Here is a 23,780-nt window from a genome sequence, read left to right as displayed (position 1 = left end):
TAAGGAAACTGATCCTACTCTTTTCCATTGACCAAAGGTCTTGCCAGCCCATCTTGGGTTGTTCCACACTCTCCCATCTCATCCACTCTCCCTGCTTGGCCTGGGAAATGGACTTTATAAACCTCATCCTCTCCTCCTGCTTTCGCACCTCGTTGACTACCAGCTTCCTCCTTTGAGCTGGGCCTGCCATGTGCCATTTAGGAGGAGCTAAACTGAGCCCAAAACCCCCTCTTCCATGCTGTACCTGTCCCACGATATCCCCAATTTGAAGGGCAGCCTTTGCCTCTACCACAGATTTCTTTGCTGACCACTTTCTGCCAGTTTTAACACAGGGGCTGCCTCCCTTACACATTTGTCACATGACTCTACTAAGGTAATTTCCAGTCTGACCTTGGTGCACTTAAACTCTTCAGTTAAAGCAGAGACTGGCAGCTGCAATGTTCCTTTACTATAAAGTCCCGCTCTGCTGATGCAGCGTGAAACTCCCAACCATTTCCTGATGTATGAACTTATTAACGCTTCCAGCTGTTGTCAAAGAAACCTTGTACACAGTCAGTGGCCACAGCAACCTCGGCAGTAGACCAAACTGAAAGCACCAGAGTTTTAGTTTGCTTGGTAGAGCACAGCTGTTTATGCTCTTCAACCCTTCCACTTGTCGTCTAACGTCTCCCACTCAAACTTTGTCCTTTAGATCCCCATCGTACCATCTCCCAAGACTCTTCACTGGCTTCTCAGAAACTGTTGGTATTGCCTCACTATTAATGAAGAATGTTTAATCTACTACCTTTCCTTTAACTATCGAGATGCTCCCTGAGGGCTTAAAATTGCAGTTGTGCCCATTCAATATTATCGGTTAACTTACCCAATAAGCGATTAGTGCAGGCTACTGTTGGTTGTCATGTCATCCATGCATGCTCTGATTGGTGGTAGTCACATCCCAGAAGCCAAGCGCTCCCCTCCTACTACCCATCTTGATGCCCTAATAATTCCCATCACTCGGCAAATAATAACCATCAAGTATCAAGTATTGCTTTTATCACTTAAAACACAGTGACATACTATGACCAGCCATTTTAGCTTTTATTTACTCACAGGATACATTTTTGATATCAATAATTACATTTATAAAACTAATTTGAATTATTCATATTAAGAATGTACTTTTTCTGGTATCTTTTTCTAGTCTATTTCTCATTTCAGGAATTACATTTTCATTAGTACTAGTTAAAGGAGGGAGGATTGTAGTGGGAGCACTGGGGTGTCAGGTGTGACTGTGGCAATGGCAAGTGGTTTACTTGGCTCATGGGTCAGGTAGGGCCCCTTAACAGAATTTTGATCAGGGTCCCTGCAGGGAGGCCAGGATCGGCTCTGGCAGAGAGGAACAGAAGTCTGAAACAACGACATCAACTTTTTGCAAGAAGATGTGACTGTCTGAGATCAATTTTACCTTTACTTTTTAGAAATCCTTTTTTTTTTTTTTTATAAGTTTAATTTCCCATTTTTTGGAAACATTCGCTCTGTTTAGATCCAGATTTAAAATAGATTTTGATTCCGAGTTTTTAATGTGGTATCATTATTTTGATCCCCACTGCCAATGTGTTTTGATATTCAGACTTCAATGATACTCTTATTTCATTACAGTGTGCATGAGGGGATATGAGCAAGAAGAGAAAAAGCACTGGCTAAGAAAGGCCAGACTGTGAGAGATCTCTCTCTGTGTGTGTGTGTGTGTGTGTGTGTGTGTGTTTGGGGTATCATCACAGAAGTGGTCTAAAGGGGTTTTTAATGAAAGTTATGTAATGGGTCTTTTCGTATGACTCATCCTAATACACACTCTCTTAAGGAGTGAATGCATTTTTTTTTTCTCAAAGCAATTTACACATTCACAGCTTTTGCTCAGTATGGCAAATAAAAATCACACATGGCACAATTACCTGCTGCCAACCACTTCCCAAAATTGGATTGTATGCAATGAGATTTCCCTCCATCTGTGAGGGATCATCATGACCATGGACCTCACTGTTGTCAAAGCTGAAGTACCACTCCAAACATGTTTATTAAATAATAATAATAATAATAATATTTAATTTTATAAAGGGCTATATAAGAATTTTCATTTTTATTGCCAATATTTGTAAAGCTTGTAATGGAAATTAAAGAACGAGACCTTCTTAGGTCGTCTATAAAAGCCTGGAGACTGATTTTTATTTGAAGGACTCGGGATGTTCACAAATCAAGAGGATGTGACAGTTAATCAGGATAATGCAAAGAAAGAGTCATTCTGTACTGTAATGTTAATGTGTCATGCAAAGAAAGTCAATTAATTTAAACCATAGTCTCACAGCCATATCTGAGATATATACAATACATATTCATCTAAACATCGCTCTCAGCTTGATGTTCGTTAATAGAATATCGTTGCAAATATATTTACAACTTCTTTTTACCTCTAAACAAAGAATGAAACGAGCACTAGCAATGCTTTCTGGCAGCAGTACACTTAACGTCCACCGGTGTCACTAATAACAAGCGTTTCTGCATTCTACACATTGCCCCTTTATTTAAAATTTTATTTCAATTTTAATTTAGTTGTAGTATTAATATTAATATTAAAGTAGGCTATATATAATTGTATATGAACGTCAAATAGGCTGAAAGGGCTAAACACTTGTGCTGATAATTTGCGGGACCTGCTTCCAGCTGAAATTGACACTACTTGTTATTTTTAAATCAACTTGGCAGTGTGAACAAAAAAAGATAAAATGTATAAATAAAGGTGAATCATTTTAATATTAACTTACAGTACATCAAAAAATTGTTTACTTTTTCAGTATTTCTGTTGAAGGTGATTATTTATGAGCAAGGTGTGAATCTGTGTGTAATACTGTGATAGATGCGGTACTCGAGTTCTCATTAGTGTGCTTCGCCATGAATAAATGGTGCAATTTTCTGTGCAAAGTAAAGATACACTCTAAATAATTACCACGTCACAAAAGGCCCATACCTTTTTTAGATGTCCACAATATTATGGTTTGTGTGTTAAATGTTGAGGTGAATTTAAGCGGAATCTAGCGATGCTAGAAGTTTAGATTCGACCCGACACCAGCATAATGAGAATTACATTGAGTTTTGGTGCATCGTGCCACTTGCTGTCAGTTATGATTGTTTCCTGGTGGAAGATGTTGTGACTTGATCTTTTATTATGGACCCCTAATGTCGTGGTCCCTTCCGCACATTAGGGCCCGATAGGCTGTAGTGCGGAAAGATTGTAGAATTCGTTTTCTGATCACTGGCATGAAAGATGTGAATCAGTATGAGAATACGAGTGGAATTTTGAGCAGGTTTAAAGCAGTATCATCGCTGGAAGTTTGTATTGTTATTTCTGTGGTATTCCAAGTGTCTGTATGAGTAATTTATTTATGTCAGTAGTAGACATAAAAGCATCTCCACAGCACAGGGAGACATTAGGTAGCACACAGATTAATAATGCAGTAAAGAGATTCACTTCGGATATGCATAGTTATTGGATGGTGTGTGTGTAAAAAAGTAAAGGTTGTAGCAAAGAGTTTTTTTGAATTGGGTTCTTGAGTTATTGTACTGAAAAAAAAAAAATTTCAAAAGTTCTTTACATTCTTAAGATGAGAGTGTTTCTTGGTTTCATATGTTACCATAGAACAAGCAAAGTCATGCTGGGCATACCGCTACATCATTTTCTAAAAAAACTTTTTGAAATGTTTATTTCTAAAGTAATGTTATATAGTTCTGTGTTATCCTGGAAAAAAAATTGCATCACTGTTTCCACAAAAATATGAAGCAGCACATTAACGTTAAACATTGATAATAATATTTCTTCATGTGACACTGAAGACTGGAGTAATGATGCTGAAAATTCAGCTTTGTATCACAGGAATAAATGATATTTACAAAAAATATACATTAATAAATGCAGGGTTAAAAAATAACCCAACCTTAACCACGTCGATGGGTCACTATAGGACAGAACACGCGCTGGGTTGGTTCAACCCAAGTGCTGTTTTTTTTTTCATTTAACCCATATTGTTGGGTCATTAATTTGACCCAACCATTGGGTGAAATTGACCATCTTGCTGGGTTAAGTCTTACTCTTGTGCTGGGTTATTTCCTGTCTCATTGCCTTAATAAAATTAGAAACAAATATTTGTTATATTACAAATGTAAAATAATGAGTGTCAACCAAACCAGAGAGGAAATTGTTTATGTGATTTAAATCTCATTTAATTTTTTTTTTTCTTTTTAACATTTTTAATCCATTTCTTTGACTTTTTTTTGTATATGATTATTGAATACAAAATGTCCACCCCCCAAAATACCCCCTAACCCCCCACAACATTCAACCATCCCCACAGACTTTGTATGACAAATGTAAATATGTCCAAATATTGAGCCATTAAAAGTCATTTAGTAACTCATTAGATCTCTTGTAAGACTACAATTCCATTTAGTAAGAACATCAACAAACATTTAAAATGTGACTCAACATCATATGGGCCTGAAACTACTGTTGTCCTCAGATTTTACAGAGGGAGACTCTTTTCCATCAATTTTATATACCGCATGCTGGAGAAACTCCCAGACGGAGAGACACTGGTTTGTGTAGTTAACAACAAAAACATAAAAGGCTTTAAAACAAAGATCAACCGCCTCAAGCAAAGTCTCTGTCTCAATGGAGTGGCCTGGTATAATAGCAAAGGTCTTACTTGTCCCCTTCGTTTCATCTCTGAGGCACAGAACGTGCAGCAATGCTCCAGTTGTCTCATTTTGCAAGTATTCAACCATGTTGGTCCCCACCTGTTGATTACACATAATCAGTTAGTGTTACAATATAACTGACATTTACATTTACATTTATTTATTTAGCTGACGCTTTTATCCAAAGCGACTTACAATTGCTATATATGTCAGAGGTCGCACGCCACTGGAGCAACTAGGGGTTACGCGTCTTGCTCAGGGACACATTGGTGTCTCACAGTGGATTCGTACCCAAGTCTCTCACACCTAAGGCATGTGTCTTATCCACTGCGCCATCACCAATAAATTTTACATACCGCAACTGACATGCCAGTTAAGTTTTTTTGGCGGAAATACAAACTAAATTATATTAATAAGAGAGTAATTTGCACTAATATTATCAACATTTAATCTCCCAGTCTGAATAAAAACAGTGAAAAGTTAGTGATTCAGGATAAGACAAAAACACGATTTGGAAAATGTATTCATGATTTACTTGGGGTGGTGATAAGACACATGCCTTTGGTGTGAGAGAACCAGGTTCAAATCCACTATGAGACACCAATGTGTCCAAGACACTTAAGCCCTAGTTGCTCCAGAGGCATGTAACCTCTGACAAATATAGCAATTGTAAGTAGCTTTGGATAAAAGCGTCAGCTAAATGAATAAATGTAAATGTACTCGCTCGTTATATACATTTTTAACATTTTGAGCAAACAGTGCAAATGTCCACACTTATTAAAGTAAAAACATTAAAGAAAAACGTACAGGTTGCATGTCAATAAATGACCTCTGGGCCTTCTCTGTGGTTGTCTGACGACCTTTCGCCCTCTCCTGTAGATTGATGGGGGAAGCAGAATTGGCAGGACCTTCAAGGCTTTTTCCCCTATAGCAACAAAACAATTTGACCATTATACATAGAGTTGCATTAACATTTAAATAGTATGGTGTATATAACAATTCATTTTTAAAGTAGCATTACTTTTTTTTTTCTTAACACTGATTATCTCTTTGTCCGAGAACCTGTTAGTGGGTGTGATAACACAGGCATAACATAGCATTTTTACTCATTTTTGCAGAACCGTTTGAACGGGGATGTTTTTAAAACGTCAACATCTGCTTTTGTACAACTATTACATACTACATCGTTGTCCTGTAAACATAGCAGTTAACTGGATATGCGCATTTCGGTCTCTTTTCGTGCCCCCAGTCATATCTGGTTTTAAATAGTGTCATGACGACCCTGGTTCCGACAGAGACATTACAGAACACAACACACACACAGACTGTTCTAGAACTTACCCGGTAACACTTTACAATACGGGTGCACTAATAAGCATTAATTCATGCTTAACTAATGCACAAATAATACTGAATTAATGTGTAACTAATGATTATCTAAGCTATTCATTAATGCTTAATGAGTCTGTAAGGTTAATGTGTTAGTTAATACATGAATTGTTATTAATTAAATATGTAATTGTGGATTAATTTCATAATAACTAATTTTTTTAGCTAATAGTGTTAATTAATATGTTAATTACCAGAATGAGCCAAAACCTTGTATTTCAACTTCCAGATAATATGACAGGTACACTAATAAGCATTAATACATGATTAATTACTTCATAGTTAGTGCAAATTCATGTGTAAATTGCTACAATTACTAAATGACTAGTTAATAATGATGTGCCCCAACAAGTAAAGTCATAACATAATAACACCTTTGCAAATCATTTGCTAATGATTAATTAAAGCAGACAACTGGAAGTTGAAGTGCATAGCTTTGACTAATTGTAATATACACTATAGTTAATAAAATATGTTATTAAGGAATTAATACACCATGACACATTGAATTAATAGCAATTCATGCATTACTTAATCTTTTAATCATATGGACTCTTTATTAGTTGCTGATGCAGTAATCATTAATTAATGGTTTAGTACTTCATTAGTTATACATTAACTCATGATTATCTGTGCATTAGTTAAGCATGAATTAATGTATTTTAGCGCACCCATATTGTAAAGTGTTACCACTTACCCCAGTTGCATCTTCTGTTTGACGAGTATTTCTAAAACATGGCAGCAGAGTTTCCACTCGCAACTCACTAGCTACATTAACATAGACTAGTTTCCTGGTGACTTTTCTGTGTTTACTTGTATGGATTTCATACAAAACGATTTCCTCACTTTTAAATACGCAACGTCCACTATATGAATACAATAATTAGGTGATGAATTTAGAATTTAAACTGCATATTTCAAAAAGACTGCTGAAATAGCTGGTGGTTTTTTATCTAAGGATTTAACGATGTGGCATTTTGTAAAAAAAAAAAAAAAAAAAAAAAGCAGCATTATGTTACTTTTGAAATTTCGCTCTCAGGGTCCCCCTACAGTTGGGAAACAGTATTGTCTTCTACTACTGTCGTAAAGTGATACCCCCGAACTCTGCTGAAGGAAGGAGTTCTCACATCTTGGGCAGACTGCCAATACTATTAATTTAAAATAATTCAATAATTAATATAACAAATAAATGCCTTGGTGGGCATGAGACTTATAATATTGTTAGTGGTGGTGGTGTAGGCTTATTATTTTTGTTCGAATTTTTAAATTGAGGTATGAGTTTCCTATCAGCCTCAATTCTTTTGGAAACTTTAGTTTAGTACACCATTTTTCTTCTTCTTTTCATTTCTATCCCTGGGAGACAGCAATTAGTGTCAGTAAGAAACCAATGCTTACACAAAAAAACTCGATCTGATGTTTTGTTTATATAGCTTATTAACCTCCAAATACCTTTTGCTGTCTGAAATCTATGACGTCGACGTTGCCTGTGTGTGTGTGTTGCGAACACTCTCTAATTGGTTAGCAGTTGCGATGATTTAAACACCTCCATCTGTTTGAATGCTGTATTATGCAGGCGCGGCAGGGTCACGCATGGCCAGACACACACTTAACAGGGTAATGGCACTGAGTTTGTGCAAATGACTTTTTTTGATGTATAAGAGGTTACATCCTCTCAACCAAAATGGCAAAAACACTAAGTTGACCATATTTTGATTACCAAAAACCAGGACACTCGACCCAGCAAACAGATACTCAAATGATACTTGAAGTTTACTCAAAGATGCCTGTGGTATGGGGGGCGTGGTTTAGCGCTGTCTGCGGCGGGAGAGCGGGGGAGGAGTCGAGCGGGAAGTAAGCGGGTCAAGTTCAAATGATAAACACCTGTCTGTAATTCCAGTGATTGGCGTTGGGAGAGGATTTAAGCGGGCCAGTTGGACACATCACGGAGAGAGACTGGAGCTCGTGTGCCTGTGTGCTCGTGTGCTGAACTGGAGCGGTTCATTGATCCGGATTGGAAGCTAAAGGAAGCTGTGAATCAGCGGGAAAGAGTTTTTGTTCTGTTGTGTCTGAGAGATTGTGAAGTGTGCTGAGGAAAGATTATTACTTGTTTATCGAATAAAACACACGAGCTCCAGTATACGCCGACCCCTTGTCTTCTTCCATCACCTCCGTGAACCCTGAACCTTGTCACACTGGTGCCAAAACCCGGGATGGAAGAAGCAGCAGCCGCCGCCAGGAATCCTCTGTCTTCGCCGTTTGCGGAGATCATCCAGGGACTCGCGGGCTTGCACCAACAACACCAGGCAGCCCTGTTGAAGATGGAGGAGCGTCAGGAACGTCGGTTCGACACGCTCCTCAAGGAACAACAGGAGGCCCGCGAGCAGTTCCGGAGCTGGGTGGACCAGGGGGTCCGGGCCCCGGCCGCGGCCCCCATGCTGCACAAGATGGGGCCGCTGGATGACCCGGAGGCCTTCTTGGACCTCTTCGAGAGGTCGGCCGCGGCCGGGAAATGGCCGGAAGCTGACTGGCCGCTGCGCCTCATTCCATTGCTGTCCGGAGAGGCGCAGCTCGCCGCCCAACACCTGCCCGTCAGTAACCTCCTGGTCTACCAGGACCTTAAACGCGCCATCCTGCAGCGGGTCGGTCGGTCTCCGGAGCAAAGCCGCCAGCGGTTCCGGTCCCTAGAGCTGGGGGAGATCGGCCGGCCCTTCGTCTTCGCGCAGCAGCTCCGGGACGCCTGCCGCAAATGGCTGGTGGCCGAGGGACGCGACGTCAACGGAGTCATCGAGCTGGTGGTGCTGGAGCAGTTCATCGCAAAACTGCCAAAGAAGACCGCGCAGTGGGTCCAGTGCCACCGGCCGACGTCGCTGGACCAGGCCATCACGTTGGCGGAGGATCAGCTGGTGGCGTGCCCGGGGGTCGGCGAACCCCAACCATCTTCTCTCTCTCTCTCTCTCCCCCCTCCCTCTCTCTCTCGCCCTGTCCCCGCTCCCAGGTCCCGAGGAGGAGGTCCTCCGCGTCCGGCGCCCCGCTGGAGGTCCGGGCCCAGCGCTGAGGCGGTCCCGGCGCCCCGCCCTCCGCCTCGAAGTGGGACCCTGTCTGGAAGCGTCCCGCCGTCTTCTGGCCCCGTGCTCTCCCCTCGCCAATCCCTTGACCCGTTTCCCGCCCCCGGAGTGGCGGGGAGGCCTGGGCCGGCCTGTTGGCGTTGTGGGGACCCGGGGCACTTTATTGATAGGTGTCCACTGATGGAGGTGGACACCTTCATTCGGGTCCCCTATGCGCCACAGGCCGCCCCCGATCAGACTGGGCTGTATCAGATACCTGTAAGTATCGAGGGGGGTACGTATCAAGCTTTGGTGGATTCAGGTTGTAACCAAACCTCCATCCACCAAAGGTTGATTCAGCCTGGGGCATTGGATAAGAGCCGCGAGGTTATGGTGCGGTGTGTGCACGGCGAGGTGATGGGATATCCCGTCGTGCCAGTTATGCTCCAATTTAGGGGGCAAAAGCATAGTGTGGAGGTGGCAGTTAATCCGCACCTCCGGCACCCGCTGATTCTGGGAACTAATTGGCCGGGGTTTCAATCTTTATTGGCATATTTGTGTGCGGGTGCTCCTGGGCAAAAACAACGGCAACGGGCGGGGGCGACTGTTCAGGTGGGCGAAGCTGTGCCGGGACCGTCGGCGGCTGTTTCAGGGGAACAGAGCGGGGCTGAAAATAACATCTTTTCAGACCGTGATGACTTTCCTCTGGAACAGTCCCGAGATGACACGCTGAAAAACGCGTTTGAGCAGGTCCGCGTCATCGACGGACAGCAGATTCGGCCAGAACAGCCGCTCACGTACCCGTATTTTGCCGTGATTAAAGACCGGTTGTATCGGGTGACCCAGGATACCCAGACAAAACAAGATACAACCCAGTTGTAAGTTCCCAAGAGCCGTCGGGAAATGCTTTTCCAGGCGGCTCATTGTAATCCGATGGCTGGACACCTCGGGCAGGCAGCCGCATTAAATCGTTTAATGACCCGATTCTTTTGGCCGGGCATTCATGAGAATGTGCGCAGGTGGTGTGCGTCTTGTCATGAATGTCAGTTAGTGAACCCTCCGGCCCATAGTAAAGCACCATTGTGCCCCCTGCCGTTAGTCGAGGTCCCCTTCGAGCGAATTGGCATGGACCTCATCGGGCCATTAGAGCGATCAGCACGGGGGCATCGCTTTGCATTAGTCCTGGTGGATTATGCAACGCGATACCCTGAAGCAGTACCACTACGCAATATTTCGGCTAAAAGCGTTGCGAGTGCACTGTTTCAATTAATCTCCCGGGTGGGAATCCCAAAAGAGATTCTCACTGATCAGGGCACGGCGTTTATGTCACGTACGATACGCGAACTGTATGAATTATTGGGCATTAAATCGATTCGCACCAGCGTCTATCACCCACAAACAGACGGCCTGGTGGAACGATTTAATCGCACGTTAAAATCCATGATTCGTAAGTTCGTGCGGGAAGACGCCAAAAATTGGGATAAGTGGTTAGAACCCCTTTTGTTCGCTGTACGGGAGGTCCCCCAAGCCTCCACGGGGTTTTCCCCCTTTGAGCTTCTCTATGGCCGCCAGCCCCGCGGGGTGTTGGATGTCCTTAGGGAGGCTTGGGAGGACGGACCTTCTAATAGCAAAAACGAAATTCAATATGTCCTGGACCTGCGAACAAAACTCCACACTTTGGGGCGGCTCTCTATGGAGAACTTGTTACAGGCTCAGGACAAACAAAGTCGGCTGTACAATAGGGGGGCTAAGCTACGTAAATTTGCACAGGGAGATAAAGTGCTCGTATTACTTCCCACATCCAGCTCGAAATTACTCGCCAAGTGGCAAGGACCGTTTGTGGTTACACGGCGAGTTAATGATCTTAACTATGAAATCGTTCGTTCAGATAGGGGGGGAGCGCATCAAATATACCACCTCAACCTCCTTAAAAGATGGAATGAGGTGGAGTCAGCGATGCTGGCGACGGTGGTGAGTGGGGAGGAGGATCTCGGGCCAGAGGCGAATGTAAAAGTGCAATCCCTCCCTCTGGCCACTTGCGGAGACCACCTCTCGCCGTCCCAGGTCGCTGACATTCAGCAGTTACAAGCGGGTTTCGCAGATGTGTTCTCGCCCCTCCCTGGCCGAACGAATCTCATACAGCACCACGTTGAGACGGAGCCGGGCGTGGTGGTTCGCAGCCGGCCGTATAGATTACCTGAACACAAGAAAAAGGTAGTTCAGGATGAATTAGCGGCGATGCTGGATATGGGAGTAATCGAGGAATCCAACAGTGACTGGGCAAGCCCGATAGTTTTAGTGCCTAAAACCGACGGCACCGTCCGGTTCTGCGTGGATTACCGCAAGGTGAATGCTGTATCGAAGTTCGATGCATATCCAATGCCAAGGGTTGACGAGTTACTCGATCGGCTTGGCACGGCTCGTTTTTATTCGACACTGGATTTAACGAAGGGATATTGGCAGATCCCCTTATCTCCAATGTCCAAAGAAAAGACTGCTTTCACGACGCCGTTCGGATTACACCAATTTGTCACCCTTCCGTTCGGCTTGTTCGGGGCACCTGCCACCTTCCAGCGCTTGATGGACCGGATTCTACGGCCGCATGATGCATATGCTGCGGCGTACTTGGATGACATTATCATCTATAGTAATGATTGGCCGCGGCATATGCAGCATTTGCGAGCGGTCCTCAAGTCGCTGAGGAAGGCGGGGCTCACGGCCAACCCGAAGAAGTGTGCGATTGGGCGCGTGGAGGTCAGGTATCTGGGCTTCCACTTGGGCCACGGGCAGGTGCGTCCCCAAATTGACAAAACAGCAGCGATTGCGACCTGCCCGAGTCCCAAGACCAAAAAGGAGGTTAGACAGTTCCTGGGGCTGGCAGGATATTATAGGAGATTTGTGCCTGATTATTCGGACCTTGCTAGCCCGCTGACTGATCTAACTAAAAAGGGGGCGCCAGATACCGTCCAGTGGACGGAGCAATGTCAGCAGGCTTTTACCCGGATAAAAGCAGCTCTGTGTGGCGGCCCGCTGTTACAGGCTCCTAATTTTTCTCTTCCTTTTTCTCTGCAGACAGACGCGTCGGACAGAGGACTGGGGGCGGTCTTGACCCAGGAGATAGAGGGTGAGGAGCGGCCGGTGCTGTACATCAGTCGTAAGCTCTCTAAGAGGGAGACGATGTACAGCACCATTGAGAAAGAGGCATTAGCCATCAAATGGGCCGTCCTCACTCTCCGCTATTATCTCCTGGGTCGGGAGTTCACCCTCTGTACCGACCACGCTCCCCTGCAGTGGCTCCACCGCATGAAAGATGCCAACGCGCGGATCACCCGTTGGTATCTGGCACTACAACCTTTCAAATTCAAGGTGATCCACAGGCCGGGTGCACAGATGGCGGTGGCTGACTTTCTCTCCCGGAGGGGGGGGGGAGGCTGCAGGCCGGACGGCTCCCCGGCCTGAGTCGGGCGGTGGGGGTATGTGGTATGGGGGGCGTGGTTTAGCGCTGTCTGCGGCGGGAGAGCGGGGGAGGAGTCGAGCGGGAAGTAAGCGGGTCAAGTTCAAATGATAAACACCTGTCTGTAATTCCAGTGATTGGCGTTGGGAGAGGATTTAAGCGGGCCAGTTGGACACATCACGGAGAGAGACTGGAGCTCGTGTGCCTGTGTGCTCGTGTGCTGAACTGGAGCGGTTCATTGATCCGGATTGGAAGCTAAAGGAAGCTGTGAATCAGCGGGAAAGAGTTTTTGTTCTGTTGTGTCTGAGAGATTGTGAAGTGTGCTGAGGAAAGATTATTACTTGTTTATCGAATAAAACACACGAGCTCCAGTATACGCCGACCCCTTGTCTTCTTCCATCACCTCCGTGAACCCTGAACCTTGTCACAATGCCTTATTAATTTCAATACATTTAAAGTAGGCTATGCCTCCTCTGCATGGATAGAAAATTATTATATTACAAGAAACAAATTCAGATAGGCTGCTCAGAGGTTACTCAACATATTTTATTATGACAGGTTTTAAAAATAATGATAGAAATAATGCCTCTTCTGTATTAGAAAAATAAATAAACAATAAATAACTAAAAGAAATACCTCCAAATTGAACAAAAATAGCTCTCACCAACTTACAAAAACAAACTAACTCACTCCTAAACCCAGAGTTAATGGTCTGATTTGCACGCGATATGTTTAGTGGCTTTAGCAATTAGCATCCTCATACTATTGCAGACTGTATAATCAAGTTTATCCTGAATTGACTCTTCAGATGTGCTTCTATGACTGTGAATATGAGGCATGCGACTGCTTGTCTGTTGCTAACACCACATCATTTCACACTATACAAGTTTAGCACTGCAACAACGCTTCTAAATTATGCTTCTATATGGCTCTTTTCCACTGATGGTATGGCTCGGTACGGCTCTGTATGCTTTGGCTCGGCGCGGCACGGTTCGGCTCGCTTCGCTTTTCCACTGAGCGGTACGACTCGGCTTGGCACGGCTCGGTTCGCTTTAGCTCGGTTTGCTTTTCCGCTGCAGTTAGTACCGCTTCAAAGTGGGTTCAATGAAATGTGACTTCCTGCTTATCGTGACGCAAAATGACGATTTTTACATCACGATTAGCAGGAAATAAAACACTTAAATCCTTATTTCTCCCATCTCAGAGGAAAATAATGGCATAAACCATGACCATTCAAAAATATGACTGGGTTTCTAAAGATACAAAGCTTAATGCAAATGGCTGAAGTGACCCTTTAATGACTCGTAAATGTAAGTACACATTGATGGCCTAAGACATGAAACAAGCGGTTTGTGTGAGAAAACGAACAGTATTTATATCGTTTTTACCTCTTGTAATCACTGTCAAGTGAACTATCCCTTTAAAGTGTGAAAATTTCATTTATCTGGGGTTGAAAGCAGGGTTTAGAAAGACGATAACCCAGGACAGGTTAAGTGTAGTGTGAAATTTTGGCGATGGACTCTTTTAGCAATTTTAGCAATACAAATGTACAATTATTCGTCATGCCAGTAAAGCTCATTGAACCTGAGACAGCTACTGAGAGAGATAGAGAAAGTTTTGCATTGCCAGAACGGTCAGAAAAGTAGAGGACATCGTCTGTATGTGCAAAATATATTAATGTGATCCAAATTACATAATACAAAGGACAGGGGAAAGTACTAATAACTTTTCAAAGGCTTAATAATCAGAAAATAATTGTGTCTGCAACTGGGACCGTCTGGTATGATCAAACTCCTGGTGTGTGTGTGTGTGTGTCTGTTTGAAGTTTTTGGTCTGTGTTTATATCCCTCCATCCTGTAGTTCCTCTGTTTCAATATTTAGTTCAAAAGGTTCAAGTCATCTGAAATATATTGATATTAATGTTGTGGAAGACTGTAATTACTGCAACAGACGTGTGCCGTGTGCATCTGTTATTGTGCATGACTTTGAAGTGGACCGTTTTAATTAATTTGCTTAATTATATTTCAAAGCTTCTAATGAAGTTCGGCAGATTAGCATACACAATAAATCCATCACTGGAAGCAGTGACAGCTCCTCGCACACACACACACATGCACAGTGATATTAAAGCTGGACGTCCTCTCTCATCTCTCTGTTACGACCTCCTACATGCGCTCTGTGTAATTAGCTTTTATCTGAAAGGACACCCAGGCTTCTGTAGTCACCCGTTGCTGTTGATACTGTTGTGAGGCTCGTACGAAAATTTGCACGTCTCTCGAGACGCCCGGACACAAGTAAGCTCCCCAGGAACTGTGGGCGCATTTTCATCATCTCTCTAAATGGCGATGATGGTTTGTCCTTCATTCTTTGTGGTTTTCCCATGGAAAAACCTTTTGAAAAACCAAAGAAAAGCAACCACTGAGTGACCACCCTCAGCATCCTAGCAACTGCCAAGTAACTACCTAGCAACCACTCATAACACCCTAATAATTTATATAATAGTATTTATTTATAGATTATCATAATTATACATAATTGTAACACTGTGTTGCTGTGGCTGTAATGAAGTGGTCGATGGAAGAATGAAACGAAGCAATAATAATAATCAATATAGCTGCAAGCAGCAATAATCGGGACAAAACACAAAAAAAGCAACAATGTGACATGCAAGCATAAGTAGTTAAAGACGTTTTTAGATTTTTTTAGTGAAAAAATGGCTGAAAAATCACAAATACAATCACTTATCACTTTTACCAATAGATGGCGCTGTTATAAAATTATTATGGTATGGTCATTGTAAGGTGACAATGGAACAAAAAAAAGTTTAGTGACAATATGCCATAGCGTTGTAGAGTTACATCTCAGAATCAGCTTGGCATCATGCCAACAAATTTGTTGATGCTTTTCGCATAAGCGTTTTAGTCTATCGAAGAGCGCTTTTGATAGCCTTTTGTCGGCATGTTCTGAAGATAATCTGAGACAATTTTGCTGAAAATCAGAGGAGTGGTCGAGGAGGAGTTCGAAAAAGTAGGTTTTCAAAGAAATTCAAAATGGCAGACAGCAAGTTTGCGCGAATATGGCATCATTGGTATCTTTGTTCTCTGCATGACCCATGTAATCTATCAAGACCTGTTTCATTTACATAGGCAAAATTTATTGAAAGCAACCACCCACAACACCCTAGCAACTGCTAAGTGACCACCTAGCAACCACTTAATAACAACTCAGAACACCCTAAATTATAATATTTATTTATAAATAATCATTATTCTACATAATTGTAACGCTGTGTTGCTGTGGTTGTAATGAAGCGGTCGAAGAAACAATCAAACGAAACAATAATAATCAATGTAGGTTCAAGCAGCAATTATCAGGGTCAAGCACAAAAAGTAACAATGCGACATGCAAACATGGCTGGGCGTTATTAACATTTTTGGAAATGTGAGAGTTGTCTCTCAACTTTTTGATTACCCTCAGGGAATGGTCCCAATGACACATACCGAGTTTCGGAATGATAAGATAATGCATTCGTAAAATAAAGGATTTTACACTCAAAATAGCCAATGAACAACTGGGTATCATTCGACTTGGTATGATACACTGAATCATAAGAGACCAGTTTTATGATTTTTGGGCAAACTATTCAGAAGTTACAGTTATGAGCAAAAATATAATTTTTTCATATCTTCGGGAGAGTTTGCCGTGCTGTGCCGAAATGCCGCATGTAGCTTCAGGTCATGCGAATGATGACAACTAAATATGTCGAAGTGTTGTGGAGATATTGCCTTGCATCGAATTTGGCTTCCGAATTTTTATTGGAGAAAGGTTGGGTATATCAAAAAACTTTTAGTAACTTTTTCCAGCATGGTCTGTAGATGATTCGATTCTGTTCATGATGGATATCATCATCGAATTGTCTTGAGCCAAGAAATCAGAGGAATTTTCTGTCTAGTCTCTATGGTTCAAAAGATACTAGCATAAGTGAAAGTTTGAACAGTTGGTGGCACTAGAGGGATTAAGTTAGACACTCTAAATTTGCTGTGGTGAATGTTTGGACAGTCCTCTATCTGTGGGCCAAATTTCAATTTTTTTACCATACGGTTCTATGGGCTGCCAGACTTCTGGAGCCGAAGAAGTAAAATTCAAAACCAACTGGAACACGAAGGAGATCTCAGGGGTAACAGAGCAGAACACAACCATGTATTAACACTAACATAACCTTAAATAACACTGGATAATGAACTAAGGAAACTTAGGGCTTAAATACCAGAGGAACGTAATCAAGATAGAAACAGATCAGGTCTGTGGAATTAGGCACTATAGAAACTAATTAGAAACTCGAGTAAATGCTAACACAGTGAAAACGAGCTAAAACAGAACCTATTACAATATTGGCAAATTATTCATTTATTTTGGTATTACAATAGATTTTAAAATTTAATTAAGGGCTAACTGTGCCATTTTCTGCAGAATTATAGTTTCAAGTTTTTTAACGTTAAAGTTTACTCTTTCCTGTAAACCTCATTGTTTGCAGTTATCTTCCATTTTTCAAATCACAATGTTAATTTGTAAAAACACATGAACCTCTGAAAAGTGTTATGAGGATTTAATTTAGAAAGACAATGCTTCAATTTGCACCTACTTGATAAACAGCAAAATTAGCTAGCATCCATGCTCAGTCATGAATGTTTCAAAATACACTTCATTATGTGAAGCTATTAATTGCCATTAAATACCGACTGACTTTCTAAACACAAGCTGGCTCCATGAATATTTTAGGAGACTCTGCAATGGAGCATCTAACATTAAATGATCTGATCTCGAACAATCTGATACGGCTTTAGACTTTCCATGTGATGCATGAAAGAGAACACTGTGGAGAACAGGCGTATAGCATACTTACTGAGCACTAGTTTGTTGGATAAATCTTTCTGATGTTTGTTAACATGCGGGGCAGTACAGATACGAATGTGGACTTTCATTGATGGGTTCTGCTTGTGCAGCACTGAGGACTCCTGGGAGATAAGGACGGTGGTAGATGAGTGTTGTTTTGTTCCTACGTTGACTCTCAGCTGAATGCTAACAACAGGCACCGCAACGGAAGATGAAACGCAAACAATCAGCAGAGACCGGCTCACCGAGGCAAATAACGCAAAGCTACTCCTGGACCTCATCCAAAATCAAGAACCCAAACAAACTGAGCAAAAGTCATAAAGCACTCAGATGTCCAGGGACAGAGGTTTTTGTGTTTTGGTCATGCATGAGTGACAAACAAAAACAGCTGTGGAGAAATGTAATATTAAGTGTGTCGACCGAAATTAAGTCACAATCTTGAACTTCGAAAAATAAAAAATGGAATCGTTGATGTTGGCATGCCAAGCGGAAAAAAAGCGTGTGTTGAAGTGCTGTGAGTCTATGCTCAACCTCCTCAAACTTAGCCACACCCATTTAAAAGATAGCATGGCAACTGCAGATGCTGGAGACCCACCGACAGAACTTGAAGTTTTTTGGATTTCCAGTGAGTTATGTTGATAATGTTCACACTTCAACAAAGCCACAGTTTGCAGACATCCCAAGTCTTTCAGAAGTTCTAGGAGTAGTGTTGTCACGGTACCAAAATTTCAGTATTCGGTACCGATACCAGTTAAAATTCACGGTTCTCGGTACCAATTTCGGTACCAAAGCTTAGTTTAAATTTACATATATTTAAGTGTTTATCACGGTTACAAGTATGGAAACTGTACATTCGTATTATAAACACTTTAGAAAAAGATTAGATAAAATGACCTAAAATAAACAATAGTATACACTAACACATTTTTAAAGTTGTTTGTAAAGTTTTAATCCATTATTTATTTAATGCACAATGAATTAAGTGAACAAACATGAACAAGCAGGTGTTTGTAATAAATAACATTTTCAAACATTAATTAATGTTGTAAAAATATATTGTTCACTCAATGTGTTGATAACTAAGTAATGTTTATGAATGGTATCTTTGTAGCATTACCATAAAACATGTTTTATTTGACTTGACTGTCCTTTTATTAATCTAAAACTGCATTCATATTTAATTTTAAAAAGGCTTTTTAAACCTGCTGAGTTATAAAGGCAAGAATACGCCTAGAACTGGCATTGACATTAAATGATAATACTAATACCAGTAGTACTCTGGTGTCGGGTAGATACTACTGTGCTCATGTACTCGTAAAACTACCCCGAAAGCACTTTAGAGGCCGTTCACATGTCGCGCGTGTTTTTTAATTATATTTTTGCGCGTGCTTATTCTTTCCAAAGCGCTTGCTCTCACGCGGCGTCTGTCGTTGCTATGCAACGCCAACGAGTTTTTATTAGGAGCGCGCTTGAATCGCGCCTATATTTGAAATTGCGAATTTGCATGTAATCGGCCTCTTATGGCAACGTGACATTAGCCTAATCCAAAATATTTCCATATGTGGCTCTTTCCTCCTTTCGTTTCAACAAGTGGATTCAGAGAGAGAGAGCCATATCAGCGTTATGAAGAGGACGCAACTGTGCACGTTTCAGACATCGCGTCTAGAACAGAACTGGATTAACCTGGTACTCGGTACCTAGAAAAGCTGGTACCGTAACATTTTTTTTTTTAGTACCGACTTGGTACCGAAGTACCGAGTTTTTTGACAACACTATCTAGGAGTCTTCCGTATATTGATGCACGCAAATTAGTTCAAATCTCCCGGAATCTAAAGTGAGTGATCAAGAGCACACATGCTCCAAACCGTATAGCGCGCACGGCAAAGGGAGAGAGCGAGAGACCTTGCGTGTCTGCCTCATGAACGCATGTATGACAGAGAGCATCTTGATTGGCCAGTTTCGGCTTAAAAAAAAAAAAAAAAAAAAAAAAAAAAAAAAAAAAAAAAAATCGAAAAGAACCGTGACCTTAGAATCGAAAATTTAATCGAATTGACGAGCTGGAGGATCGTAACACCCTTATTTATAACCTTGTCGCTGTAGTGTAAGTAGAAAACTTGTATTTCGTCAGTTCTATTTTTTTCATGAATAAGTACTATTTTTTTTGTGATTTTTCAGCCATTTTTGAAAATAATCTAAAAATGTCTTTAACTACTTATTGTTGCTCTCTTTCTGAAGCTCCCAGCCATGCTTGAATGTCACATAGTGTTACGAACTGCTCCGAGACAAGAAGATGGTTGAGGATCCAAATGCAGTTTATTAAGGTTAATCCAAATCGTAATCAGAATCAAGGCAAAGGTCATACACAGGCAGGCAATCCAAACAAACAGACAAATGTGAGGCAGGAAAATGAAAACCACGACACGGGCAGAGATCACGAACCAGGAACAAAGAAAACAAAGGATCCGCTCAGAAATGCAGTGGAATAACTATCAAGACTTCGCAGGGAATAATAAAGTGAACCAGGCTTATATGGGTGAACTAAACAATTTAATGAGACACAGGTGAATGTGATAATGGGATGATGAGTCCGGCCAGTGAATTATGGGAAATGTAGTTTTTTGTGAGTGAGCAATGATAGTCTGGTGGCTCTCAAGGGCACTCCAGATGATGACCGTTACACATTGATCCTTTTTGTGTTTGGTCCCGATTATTGCTGCTTGCTAGGGCTGCAACAAACGATTATTTTGGTAATCGATTAATCCAACGATTATCAGAACGATTAATCGACTAATCGTTGATTATTTTGCCGACTAATCTGTTTTAATGAACTTTGAGCCAACTGAACAGGTCATTCTCTTCAAGTTTTCAGATTTCAGTCCAGCTTAAATCACACACAAATGCTCTCTAACATTGTTTAATAGGCCCAGTTCTTTAAATTAGAGGATTAAGTGATGATAAAACTTTCATTTTGGGTGAACTTTTAAGAGTCAGGTGTTTTGAACAATCCCTATATGAGTAGTAGTGACGCTTGCATTGGCAGTAGTAATTAGCTTCTTTTAAGAGCAAAGTTGGTGGGAAGTTCCAATTTAGATATGGGCATTACTCACATACGGTAATTTTTCCAGAGCAAGTGACTCATTAGAAGTGTTTGCTAATGAGGACAGCAGCCCACACGCTGACCTGCTGATGTCACACTCTGAATGAGAGTGTGAGAACCAAAGAATGAGACAATCAATTGGCTTGTGTAACTGACTCCTCAGCTTAAGTGACCTTAAACGGGGAGAAAGGCTCAACAATTTATCTCCGTCAAGTGTTTTCACACAAGTTGGTGTGCTTATTAGTACATACTGTGTGTAAGTGTGTAATATGCACACCAGCCAAAATAAAGGTCACACTCTCTCAGGTTGTGATGTATTCACAGCTGACTGCACTTAGCTTTTCGTGTTCATGTTATTTATATAGGTACTTTGACACAAAATAATGTTTTTAATGCTTAAGCTAAAAGGAATAGTCCACTCATAATGACGATTTGTCATCATTTACACACCCTCATGAGTCATGTCCTTCCGAACCTGCATGACCAGGGACATGCAGAGAGTTTCTCGTGCAGGAACTCAAATGTAAAAATGGGCATCTACCATCATGTAAATTGCTAATAATAAGATAAGAAACAAAATCTTATTATCACCCTGTAGACATTTCAAACAGATTGTGTTAACAATAATGAATATGAGACTACTGAAATGTACTTTTTATTTTTATTTGTCCAGTCATGGCCTGATGGTTAGTGTCAGACTGGTATCCCTGAGGTTGTGGGTTTGATTTTCAATACCAGCAGGAAATGGCTGCCCTTGAGCAAGGCACCTAATCCCGAATCGCTCCCCAGGTGTGTGTGTGTGTGTGTGTGTGTGTGTGTGTGTGTGTTTGTTAACTACTCACTACTCCTAATGTGTGTACACTAACTTGGATGGGTTAATGCAGAGGAGTATTGGTTACCTTAATTGGCCTTTACATGCTTAATTTTACAATAAATGGAATACAGTAATTACAAAAAGAGGGAACAAACGAGTAGAGAGTTGAATATAACAGGAGTATTTTTAAAGTAAAATAACATTATGAAAATAAAAAATGTCAACACCTGTACAGACTAGAGATGTCACGGTACCAAAATTCCAGTAGTCGGTACCGATACCATTAAAATTTGATGGTTCTCTGTACCAATTTCGGTACCACAGCAAAATCAGTTTGAACTATTTTTCCAATTTAACTATTTGAAAAAAAAAATGTAATGACTTTATTATTTATGTACATTTATGAAAGCATTGAAGGCTACATGCTGTTTAAACTAAAATATTGATGATATTTAGAAATATTGCTTATATATAAATCAAGTGAAAAATATGCAACCTTATGCACACATTATTATTATTAGTGGTAGTATTTTTAATTAATGGAGACGTAGTTAAATCTATTGTACAGTAGCCTGATATAATTATTTCTGTCAATTTCTTAAAGTTAAACCAAACTTTTATTTTGACGGGTTGCCATGAAGACTTTTGAAATTGCTTATATGATACGAGTTTACGGTAAAATGCTCATGCAGGGTTAATATTTGCAGTTTAATATACACACAGACACCACATCCGCAGCGCCGCCGGTCGCCATGTCTCAGCGCTTTCATGAACCGGGTGCATCCAGAACCGGGTTTGACCGGTTACTCGGTACCACCGGTACTTGGTACCGTGACGTTTAAAATGTTTTAGTACCGACTTGGTACCGAATATTTTGACAACATTATGACAGACTATCAAAAAATGTTTTTCACTGTAACACTACTTGCTGAACTGTTAACTTACTTTTTGGTCTCTTTCAACCTTATGTTGGGAACCATTTGTTCAAAGATGTTAATGACTTTCATGAGGGATGTGCCAAGTAGCAGTAAATCAGACAGTCTTTCCTGTCCACAGAGACTCCTCAATCTGGACTTGACCAGTGTAAGCTTCAACAATGTGACTTTACTGTGACTATGGAAACTGGTAATGTAGCATTTATTTTCACTAGCTGATATAAGGTTAGGAACAAAAGATGAATGCTGTTGTCTTTGAGAATCTCCAACATTACCATGACACTTTCCACTGGGGATTTGTCGGCAGAATGAAACTCAGACTTTTGCTGTGCAGCTTACTCAACTCAATAAAAGCTTCAGAGAATATGAGCAGCTTCCTTGGCCTCATCATCCAACACACCTATCCATTTAGATGCATCTGTCAGTGTATGGAGTGACTTCATGATCTTGCTGGTCTTTATCTGCATATTTGGGTTCTGGAGCTCTTGCAAACAAACATCCAAAAATGTGTAGAAAAGTCTAACCCTGTAAAATTCTTTGAGACTGTGTGTGTGGCTCTTGATCTTCAGTTGCTGATGTTGAGCATTGCATCAGCTTTGCAGGTATTTTTGTTCATACCATGGAATGACATCAGGAACATCAATACCTGCTGCCTCAGCATTGCTAGTGGCTTTTTCATAGGTGCTCTTGAACTCCTCCTCTGTCCTTAGGTCTCTTAGTCTAGTGACAATGCCACTCACTATGTCATCTGCAGCTCCCAAATCTAAGTCTTCCTTTTGAAGGTTTCAAGGAATACAGATGTTGTCATTTCCAAGCAAAGCAGAAAATCTAAGTTTATTGAATGCAGCAGTATCTTTGTTTCTCCACTTACGGCTGCATCAGGTGGATTTTGTTTTATTAATGTGTTTAGGAATTTCAGGAAGTTCAAGGCTTTCTCCCTAGATGCCCACCAAACGTCAGAGAGCCTTTCTAGTTCAATTGGACGCTGATCTGGATATATTTCTTTCTGGGTCTTCACAAAAGAACATGGAGGAGTTTGCAATGAAAGCATAAAGCTTCACCATCAAAGAAAAAAAAGGTATCCACATGGCACAAGCCAATGAAGCCTTCTTTTATTTCCATGTTATGGCAAATGATTCTTGTTCTGTATGGGAGATCAGATGTCCCATCATGTAAAATTGAAAAAAACGGTTGCATCTTGGATTTCACTGTATGACTTTTATAAAATATAAACCAATGGCTGAGATATTGTCATTCTGCATTCGATTTGAAAGGAGAGACACCTGTGGTCGTTTCTTCTTTGACTAACTCAGGATGGAGTTGTAATATACTTCCCTATACTAGGAGTTCAAACAACTCCAGAAAGTTTCCCTTATGCTGAGTTCAGACTGCACGATTTTCAAAGTAGTCGAGTCGCTGTTCTTTT

General features: G+C 41.3%; 1 protein-coding gene and 1 pseudogene across 2 annotated transcripts; one reads left to right on the top strand and one right to left on the bottom strand.

Moving 5' to 3' along the window:
• Positions 1-4,417: 4,417 nt before the first annotated feature.
• Positions 4,418-8,280, bottom strand: LOC148973317 (uncharacterized; annotated as a pseudogene). Its single transcript, XR_016146765.1, has 3 exons — positions 8,244-8,280; positions 5,536-5,653; positions 4,418-4,827 (listed from the first exon to the last, which is right to left on the bottom strand). The product of XR_016146765.1 is annotated as an uncharacterized LOC148973317 (transcript).
• A 47-nt stretch (positions 8,281-8,327) lies between these two features.
• On the top strand, positions 8,328-10,043 carry LOC148973316 (uncharacterized). Its single transcript, XM_089120793.1, has one exon. The coding sequence runs from the start codon at positions 8,328-8,330 to the stop codon at positions 10,041-10,043; it is 1,716 nt and encodes a 571-aa protein (XP_088976919.1).
• Positions 10,044-23,780: the final 13,737 nt, after the last annotated feature.

Source organism: Pimephales promelas, chromosome 16 (assembly GCF_988280905.1).
Source record: "Pimephales promelas chromosome 16, fPimPro1.hap1.1, whole genome shotgun sequence".
In the NCBI taxonomy this organism is placed as follows: Eukaryota; Metazoa; Chordata; class Actinopteri; order Cypriniformes; family Leuciscidae; genus Pimephales; species Pimephales promelas.
The sequence above is the reverse complement of the archived record's forward strand: the minus strand, read 5'-3'. Positions and strand labels throughout refer to the sequence as shown.

What these genes read in the sequence shown, in the direction of transcription:
- LOC148973316 (XM_089120793.1), top strand. Translation starts at nt 8,328, where the DNA reads ATGGAAGAAGCAGCAGCCGCCGCCAGGAATCCTCTGTCTTCGCCGTTT.